Genomic DNA, 10,430 nt, shown 5'->3' with positions numbered 1-10,430 from the left:
AGCCATTCATAAATCCTTACATAAGAACAGTAGCCGCAACGGACTGGTGCCCTAGAAATGCTGACATGAGGAAAGTGGTGGGAAAAGATCATTTTAGCAACCTACGACAACTTAACTTGAAGCATTAATCTTTAAAGACAGAAGACCTGGAGCCTCAACAACCCATGTCCCCTTAAAAAGGAGCGTCTTTTTGCTCCAGGAGCTCATTTTGCACTGTAGTAAACCTCTTGGAGCTAGAGGAATTCAAAGGCTCCACAAGATCATAGAAAGGCATTGAATGAGGTTGAATACATGTCTTGGTCCCTTGCATTTCAGGAAGATGATTCTTCTTCGTTTCAGTGGGTGGTCTTTGCTGAAAGCCTCCAGGACCAAATAAGAGCAGATGTGAGCTTCAAAAACCTCATAAGCACCGCTCTGCTTTATACCGTCTGCATCTTCAGGCATGTTCACACAATCACAAGCAATCAAGACACCACAGCAGCGCTAGTTACCCTGTATCAGCTGACCCAACACTAACTCCCGGTGTGCACACCTCCCCTGCTCCTTCTGAGCTAACATCCACTTGCTTAGACCACCTGCATGGTGGTTTAAGCAAACATAATTTACTTCTCACTTTGCTTGGCTGACAAGAAGTAATTCATGAAAGTGAGTTCATGCCATTCCTTGCTATGGTGTGAACATGCCCTGAGTGCAAAGAGATGGAGCGGCTCTAGGGTGAACGTACCCAAACCGTATTTCTGACAGGTTTCTTTCACTTCAGGTTTTTTCTCACTTCACTGGGCTGGCAGAGACCAGTGCTTTCTCACACTGCTAGGCACTGCTTGCATCTGATGCTGTTTTAAACAGGTACTCAACTTACCTTAAGGCTCAAGTAGCCCTCGATTCAACCAGATTCTCCCCGCTGGTTTTGGGATCAGACCCCATGGAGGGGGTTTGGGAAGAGACATGCCGATGGCTGAACAGCAGCAGCTCGTGAATCAGCATCTGCCTTTGCAGGAAGAGAAAAGCAGAGGAGCAGGTAACACACAGCCTACGAACAAGCAGTCACAGGAACATCAGCCTGCTGGTGGGAAATACCCATGAACACAGTCCTACCAATTTATTTCAGACCTCTTGGGTCCATTTCACACACAGCCTGGCATCAGTCGCACAAGACACTGCCAGGTCTCCATGTGCCCCTGCAGCAGCTGGGCTTCCTTCTGTGCCTGGCGCAGGAGGGGAATGTCCAATGGCAAATCCCTGCCTCACTAAAATACCCCTTGTCTCCCACCCTCACCCCCAACCAGGCTAACTTGTGAGAGAGAAGGAAGGAGAAGGCTTCTGGGATCATTTACAGCATCCTGGCTGCCTTGCTGATCTCTTGGCAGACTAGTATCTAGCATATCCCGCCTAACTGAGTCAATCTTTCCCAATTGCAATCAGATGGAAATAGGCACTAGGATAGCCCAGCCGGAGCGGTGCTGATCCCCATTAGCATCAGGACAGACCTGGGCTGCTCTTCCTGTTGGTCTCAGTGTACTTTCTTTTTACTCAGCCAAATCTGCTATGAGCACGCCTGTTTAAGGTCTGCCTTGTTTCCAGAGACCCTGCACTTTGTGGCAAGGGCACCTCAGTGAATATCAGTACCAGTCCCTGTGTATGTCTCAGTGCAGCCAGTGGCTCAGCAAGCTCACCACCACAGCTCGTACCTACAGATAGAGTGTTATGGGAAGTAATAGACAACAGGGTAAATAAGGAGGTTAGAAACTCAACTTGGGCACACACCAAAACAATGTTACTTGTGATTGTAGTGTTGGCAAAGTACATCTGATTGCCAGCTGCTTAATGCTAAAGTCCATGCAAGGCAGCGCAAGTCTTGCTCATGCACACACATGCACACACGCACACTGCCCTCCAACGTGCCCACGTCTTGGGAGCCGGGACCTCTACAAAGCACTAATAGCACTGCTATGAAACTGGTTTTAACATCTCAGCAGTGATACAAACAGGCAAATTTTTCCTAGTTCCCCGCCACAGGTGTGCAAAACACAGTGTGGCTACGCCCCCTGAGCCCAAGGTGAAAGTTTGCTGCCAAGAACACGTTGCTATCTGCCAAATTAGCTGCAGTACAAACACAGCCCAGCTGGAGAAGAAACCCACAAAGAACACAGGCTTCCTGTGTCCTCTAAAGACACCAAGACTGTGTTTAAGGAAGGTGGATGTAATATGCATGTCCTCAAACAAGGCTCAGGAATAAAGGGAGGACAGCTTATAAACAGGAACCTTTGTTTCTAAAGCACCGGGAAGAAATCAGGCTGGAAACACTGCCTCCCGACCCAGGGCTCTGCTGCTGATAACTTACTGTCTTACCTTGAGGAATATTGGCCAAGACTCTGCCTGGCAATTATTTAAACATTTAAGAGGCTGGATTCAGCCTGCCCTACGCAGCTTTCTAGTTCACAAAAAGCTTTTGGACATGCCCACTCGTTCAGATCTGACCCAGTTAATTAAAAATTGACGTATGCTCCTATTTCAGTTTAAATGAAGCTGCTTCAGGTAGCTGGTCCCAACAGACCAGAATGAGCCTGATGTGAACTGAAAGAAGAGAGCTCACTGGCTTTAATCACCTTTGGTATCTGATTAGAAATCTCACCCTGCAGTAGGCTGATGCAATTGTGTGCAGATGAGCCCTAAGAAAACCATCTTCACAGCGTGGAAGATGGATCCTGGTGGCCCCAATGTTCCCCTGCCCTCTCCCAAGCCCCTGGGACACCCAGCACAGCCCTCTGGGCCTCATGTTGACAGTAAAAGGGGACAGCTAGGAAGGAAGAGGTGGAAACTACCTCTGCTTCTTTCACTTCAGCATCTGGGGAGTCGTGTTTCCACGGTGCTGTGAATATATTAGGTTAGTACAAGACAGTGTGTTTCATAAAGATTGGGGCCAGATTGCCAGCGCTGTAACGTGCCGTAGCTCTGCTGAAGGCAAGCAAAGGGGAGGTGTGACATGCCAGGGGAGGTGGAGGGTGTTCCTGGCCACCAGGTCAGTAAGGCCAGCTCGGGCCCTGCAATGAGAAGGCTGATCCTTATGGATATTTCTTTTGTGCAAGGGAAAAAGATATTTTTTGTTTCACCACTGCATTACCCAGTTCCACTAAGATGTTGTAGGGAGAATCCCTGGTCCTTGTCCAGTCCCCCTCTTCTCAACGACGGGGGGAACTTTTCCTCCAGGAATATGTACCGCGTACTCCCATGGCTTCACGTTGCGGCATTGCATCAGGCAAGCCAAGCACATGAGGAGTGCTCAACGTATTGACACAGATAAGCGGAGACGGGTGGAGTTGGATGTAGAAAAGTAAGCAAAGGCAAACCTGTTCTCTCGGGCTGCCCTCGCTGCCACCTGCACAAACACGGCAGAGTCCCAGGCTGCATCAGAGCTGAAAAGCAGGCGGAGGGAGGCTGCTTCGTGCGATGCCGGCGCGTGCTGCAGCGAGCTGCCGATCAGCCCGGCCCTGCTTGCGTCAGGGCAGTGTGTCCACCAGCTGAGCCCCACAGTGGCCTGATCGAGAGCAGGCAGCACCGTCCCCGACTCCCTGCACACCCCTGCCCTCCCTCCCAGTCAGCTTCCCAGAGAGGGCTCATGTTTTCAGACAGCCTTGACCTGGTCTGCTCTGCCGGTCAGGCAGGACAGCTGGGTTACAGCCTGGCTGTCCAAGTGAGACTGGTCACAGCCTTCTGTCAAAAGGCCAAGCTGGTGTTTGGGTGTGGGCTGGTGTTCACTTGTGAAGTCTTTCATACCTGAGTTCCCCTTTCCACCAAGAAAATTAAGTGTGACAAAATCTGGACTGGAAACTCATTATGTTTTGAACACCACAGTTTGGATTTTTTTTGTTACGGATATATGACGCAAAGTTAACACAAAATTGATTTGCCTGATTTCTAGAGCGAGACAGATTCATAGCTGCGATGAGATGGTATCAAAATCACACGTACGAAGGTTTCAGTACATCCAGGACAGAAGAACCGAAACCATTTGTGCTTAAAATACATTACATGTGTGCCTCAGCTGCAAAACAGCTACTTAAAAGACACTAAAGCACTGATTTAATGAACTGGGGAGCCAGAAAACCCGAGTGCCAGTCTTTTTGCCCATGACCCATTTCCCTGGCCATTCAGTGGGGCAGACAGACCCATTTCCCTCCTTCGGCAGGTGGGGGGAGGCATAGCTCATGCTTTGATGGTGCCCCATGCCCTGCCTTGCACATGGGCTGGACATTGCCTTGTCTCGGTTTTCCTAGTATTTTCTGCTGAGTGAATTCATCAAAGCTGGTGGTGAAGTTTCCCCTCGGCTTTTGTCCTCATCGCATTCTTTAAATATTTAGTACAAGCACGTCTTTACATCACCCTGACTGAGGTTGGGTATTTCCTCCCAGGAGCTCCGGTTGCTGGTGATGGAGGTGAGCCAGGGAGAAGGACAGGGAGTGGGAAAGGTCCCTGTGGAGCTGGGAGGGCACCAGGGAGGACAGTCTGCTGAAAATCAGAAAAATCAGCAAAGGCAGAGGGAGAGCACAACGGAAACAGGGTAAATGGGCAAACAGGGGGACTTAGGCTGAGATGAGGTGGAGAAGGTGCTTGGCTGGGGACAGTTCTATATGGTGCTTTCAGAAGGATGGGAAGACAACCTGGATGGAGACAGAGAAAAGCCAGTGGGGACAGACAGCTTGCCCAGTTCATTCAGAAATAAAGAGAAAAAGGGAAGTGAGGACATATCTAGAGGGACAGGAGTGGGTAATAACAATTAATAATAATTACAGAGTGAACTGCTGAGATGTGTTCACTTCAACTTCAGCACCAGACGATGGCAATCACTTGCGATCTGTATGGCAGGAGCTACCCGGTAAGAATCAAAACTTCTAGAAATTACATTTAAAAGCAAACGTTTTGGCCTCCTGCTTCCTTCTTACCCCCCAAACTATCTTTTCTTAATTGTGGTTTTTAATAGATCCCCTGGGAAGCTAGAAGCATGTTGTTGCTGAGACAATTGTCCACCAATGTATATGCTTTATAATTCTCTTTATTAAAATCTTTAAGAAACACAAATTGAAACACTTTGCAATCAGTTACACAGATCAGTTAATATCGGTGACAGTTCCTACGTAATTAAACAAGTACTAACAAATTCTAACTGTTTACAAGCCAAAACTTAAATTAACAAGATTATATAAGCTCAATAAATAGTACATCTGGTCCAGTTCAAGTATAATTCAACAAATCACAGCCTTAATCCTTAGAGAATAGAAAAACCCTGAATATAACCAGCCTAACACTAATTTAGTGTTAAAGCCAATATGAAACTTTGTCTAATCTTACGGGGAAAATGTTTAATTCTTTTATTTTTTACTTCAAATAAAGTAAGTTGCAGATTGACATTAAAGACTATTTGAGATCAATACAGATTTCACGAAGATGAAAAACATAGTCCCTATTCAAAAAGTGCAATCTTTGGTTGAGATGTGTTGAAATGGTTTGTATATATTAAGGAAGCTCCTTTTTAAATATCAGTATTTGTTTGGCTAGACCTGAGCCTGCTTTGTGCTATATATATATATATATATACACGTATTAATAAACAGCGTGGATTATAGTGATGAAGAATTATGTCAACTAAAAAAAAGTCAAGATTTTAAATATAATAAACCAAAAGAAACAACACATTTTTACACAAGCTGAGAAAGGTAAGCGGCTGCCTACAGTGGCCTTCTTTCTCAACAGAACAGGTAGAGAGAAGCTGAGGAGTTGAGTGCCTGTCAGCATTGCATGATGGCCTGTTGGAGAGGGAAGGAGATTACCTCTGAGTTCTCAAAGTGCATCAGGCTGAAAACTGATCATAGGGATCGTTAGGAGCTAGTTGAGACTTGGGATTGCTTTTAACTGCTTTCAAACGTTGAATTTTAGGGGGAGAAAGGACCTTCTCAGAAGGGGAATTGCCCGTTTGGCTGTACCCAGGATTTTGCAGATTGCTGTTGTGTCAGGACAGAGCCCAAAGGGACGGGGTGTCCAAACCACCTCTACAAATGTCTGGGTCTGATCACGTCTGCGGGGCTGAGCACTGCACCTGCATCACTCACCTGAGCCATCTACCTCCAGAATAGGAAACTACCTAGGGCAGAGATGCCATCTGGAGCCTCCTCCTTCCTCAGTGGCAAGCAAGGGCCTGTATCCATGACCCAAACAAGGTATCCGGAGCCAGGACAGTTCCTGGTGAGCCTCGCTCAAGACTCCAGCTTTTGAAGCCCTGGATGGAGACTGAAACTTAAGCGATCAGGGACTGAAGGATACCGAGGCCCGCTCTCTGAAGAAGGGATTTTGCGTGTCTAATGCAGCTGGCCAGGAAAACAAAGGAGGGTAAATATGCAATCTGTGAATAATGGGAGTGAACCTGGTTCAGAACCAGAGGAGGGGGAAAGTAGTTTGAATCGTCTCCTGTAAATCCAAAAATAAGCCCCTGGGTAAACACTCATTTTAATTATTCTTCTGCTGCCAGTCAAAATCTCATGGTTACCTACTGCTTTCCCTGCCTGCCTGTATCCACCTGTTGTCTGTTTTTGGAAAGTCTGATTTAAAGTTCTTTGGCCTGGGAAAGTCTTTGTTGTGGATTTGTGCCGTGCCTATAATAAAGGCAGTGGACGCATAGCTTCTACTGCAATACAAATAAAGAATAATAACAGTGATACTTTTCTCATTTGAGGTTACCTGGGGATAAAGTTGCTGGAGGCACATGACTTTGATATACAGTCAGCTATGTCTCACATCCAATTAAGCCGAACCACGTGGTCTAACAAGCTCCCATTAGGCCGGTGAGAGCCCCAGTTTGATAGCAGGGTTAGCTTCAAAGATTTGATGCTTGCATTCATAGTGGTTTCCTTCCCTTGTGCTCAGATTGTGCTGAAGGGCATGAAGGGAACTTCAGATGATACATGACCAGCTCGAGAGCTGTGCTTTAGAAGACAATTGCACAATCTTTACTGCCATTTTCGTAATCTTACAGCTTGTAATACAAACTCTCGCCCTAACAGCCCTGCGCTCAAATTTCACTGCAATGTGAAAAACAAGTCAAAGAAAAACCCAACCCTTGAAGGAAAAATACCTGGTTTGCAATATTATTATTTTTTTCCATAGAGAAAAACATTTAAAAAAGCTGTTTTAAATGACAGATGAACCCAAGTCTTAACATACTTCAAGTCTGGACAAAGGAGGATTTAGGCTGTAAAGTTTTTCATTTCCCCTTGTCTTTTGGATAGGCCGTGTCTGAATCTGGGATGCAAAGAATCACTCAACTTGCGAGAAGCAGGAATTCCAAATATGAAATCTGAACCCACCTCTGGTAAAAACGAGTGGAAAGCACAGGCCATGAAATGGAACAGGGCTTCAGGCAACAACACCAGGCACCTCTGAGAAACGCTGCCTGGCTACAGGGTACAAGCATCGCTGCTGGCACAAGAAATAATGGAACGAATACTTTGGTGGAAGCAGTTTTGGCAATTTAGCCACTCTGCAATATTTTGCGACATCCATGTCATTCTTAGGGATGACTAGAACCTTCTGGGAAACTATTTCCTCTGCACAACATCTAAACAGGACATCCAGCACCAGCAATTTTTACAGAACATACCGTGATGAATATTAGAGTCAGGCAAAGAATGGAAATACGTCTGCAAATCCCCATCTGTCTAGGTTGCGTGGGGCATTTTATAAAAGCATAACTCCAGGATCAATTCTGGCAATGGTTTGCGTACGTATTCACTTTACTACACAAAGCCCTATTGAAATGAACCAGAAACTTGTACAGTGCATTTCAAAGGGACTCTGCAAAACACTAAGCAACAACTGTGCAGAAACAATAGCTCATAATAATGCCAGAGCTGCTGGTGCATCCTGTGTTCTCAGTGCAGCACTCTGTGAGCCATCAGTTGTTGTATTCACCTTAAAAAATTCAGGGAAATAAAATACAAAACCAATATTAAAAGTCTGGCATCTTTCCATGAAAACCAGGAAAATTCAATGTTGCCAAGCTGAGGAAAAGCAAGCTTGAAAGAAAACAAAAAGACCCCAAAAGCAAGGATCTTGAATAAAATGTCTAAAAGAGACATGGTCCGAACATGTGGCACTTCAAAAAGCCTCTCGTGAGAGTTTCAAGTCTGTAAGACTCAAAGTTGGCACCCTTTAGAATTATCAAAAAGAAGAGTTTTAAACACAACGGTACCTGGAGAACATCCTGATCACACCATGGAAAATGCTGAAAACCAGAGCAGGTTAGCTGTCAGCACGTGTATTCGAATTGCTCTCGCTGTGCTGGGTTCAGGCTATAAGGTCCCTGGGACAGACTGCGGCTCCCTCTGCGTTCGTACAACACAGTCGGTGTACTGTCAGTGCTTAACAACACAAACATTTTATCATTTCACCAAGCTCTAAGACACATGGAGGTGGATGCTGATGGGGTTTCTATTATGCCATCTACTGACTAGTTTTAGCACAATGGCTTTAGATGTCCTATGCAAATCCTACTTCTCACTGGGGCAATGAGTGAAATGGCTGAAGATATTTTAAGCAACATTAAAGCCTATTTATAGTCACATCTCCTTTCCTTCCAGCATCCACTGGAGGATGCTGAGTGCTTCTAAATACTCTGCCTGACCTGATGTGTCACATCAGAATTAAAACTTTAAGAATCCCTGAGAATTCTGATTTAATCTAGGAAACCACTCCCAACACGCAGAGTGTGAGAAAGAATTGCTCCACTTCTTACAGATATGCCAGCATTGCTTCACCGTGGGAAACAGTTTCAGGCATTTTGGTTTTTAATGGCACTCTGGGCATAGATGCATAGAACATACTCTTTATTTCCCCTCCTCTGTACAGTGCAAATTGACAGTTCAGTATCATAAAAATAAAAAAATAAAGTATCAGCATTCACTCATTATAGCTCTTCCAGTTCACCCACATCATAGTTTTTTCTTCGCAAAGTGAGGAACAATGCCAGTGTCATCCTGAGGCAGACGGCTGCCTTCTTCCTTCATTTTCAGACTCTCTTCTGCAAGCTGGGATAGATACTTCTGCAATCACATCAAAAACAAAGCATTGTTACCAAAACTGAAAATATTCATCATGGGACGCTTTATGCCTTTTCAGAGCTTTCACACTCTCCCAGCATCTCAAAAGGGAAGAAGACACATAGAAGCCCCATTTTGGTGAAAATTCAAGCCAGGAAATATAGCTGTGTCAGGCAAATTACCTTAATACATGGAGAGCCTCAGAAGTTCAGTGATTTACTCTGTACCACAAGGGGAACTGGTGAGAGAACCAGGAGGACCATGACTCCCCATCAGTCTGTGTAACTAGGCCTCACCTTTTCTCCTCGCAAACTCTCTACTCCCATATGCTATAGGGCAGGAAATAACTCCTGAGTGAACTGAATTATGCTAGTATAAGACTGGTGTGTCAGAAAATAGATGCAGTTTCTGAGTCACAATTTAAAGCATATATATTACGTTTTCAGCGTGTCCAGTTCAGAGATACACCTTTTGCACAAGAACATTTGTTTTAAGGAAATAATCAAACTCAGTAATAGTTAACACAATTTAGCAGTCTGGCTAGAGTATTTACATTTATTGTGTTTCTCTAAGATAAAGCCTTTCAGTGCTTCAGGTACTCAGTGCGATTTAAAAATACAGACATGGCCAGTGAGGCTTTCAGTCTTTTGGCAGTGCTCTCAGTTGGCAAAGCTGCACGCAAAATGGACGATGAACTGGTGTGGGTCTGAAAATGGTGCCCAAAGTATTTATTCAAGGTCAACAGACCTAGAAATGGATGGAAAGAAGCTTCTGCAGCAGCAGCTAGTGTAGAGAGACACATAATAATGTAGGGATGTTCTTATTAATGACCTATAGATATACCACATGCAAGAATAACTGACCTGCACATTATTAGGATCATAAAACTCTCTTTTCTAGCTGATTATTCATTCTGATTTGTTTTGAGAAGACCATCTCACATCTCTGCAAAATTTTATCTACTTGCAGGATTCCCCCAGAGTACAGTTCACTCTTTGGCATCCATGGGGAAGAGGTGAAATGAGAAATGGATGCAAAAAAACTAAGGGCTGTGTTAGGACTGCCAGGTTGTCTCACGTAAATACAAGTTTTGGATGTAAGAGGTACATCTGAAAGGGACTCAGTAATGGTAATGAATGGGCATACCTGTGACAAAATGATGACTGCACCCTTGTAACTCTGAATATAGAGATTTGGCTGTGGAAATTACACAACTCTCAGTCTTGATCCCTGGGTACAAAATTCCATGTGGCAGAAAGCCAGAGTAAATGTTACAGTAGTATACAGAGATATAGGGTCCATAAAGGCCAAGAGAAGTGATCCGTACACCATGAACTGTAATAA

At 44.9% G+C, this 10,430-nt stretch overlaps 1 protein-coding gene across 1 annotated transcript in view; it reads right to left on the bottom strand.

Moving 5' to 3' along the window:
* Nucleotides 1-5,034: 5,034 nt before the first annotated feature.
* Nucleotides 5,035-10,430, bottom strand: part of RBM20 (RNA binding motif protein 20) — a 108,451-nt gene continuing 103,055 nt past the window's right edge. The window contains exon 14 of the mRNA XM_076338989.1: nucleotides 5,035-9,089. Coding sequence (XP_076195104.1) covers nucleotides 8,979-9,089 — 111 coding nt within the window. The 3' untranslated portion in view covers nucleotides 5,035-8,978. The remainder of the gene's footprint in view (nucleotides 9,090-10,430) is intronic.

This window comes from Aptenodytes patagonicus, chromosome 5, assembly GCF_965638725.1.
Source record: "Aptenodytes patagonicus chromosome 5, bAptPat1.pri.cur, whole genome shotgun sequence".
Lineage (NCBI taxonomy): Eukaryota > Metazoa > Chordata > Aves > Sphenisciformes > Spheniscidae > Aptenodytes > Aptenodytes patagonicus.
This window is presented reverse-complemented; position numbering and strand designations above follow the sequence as displayed.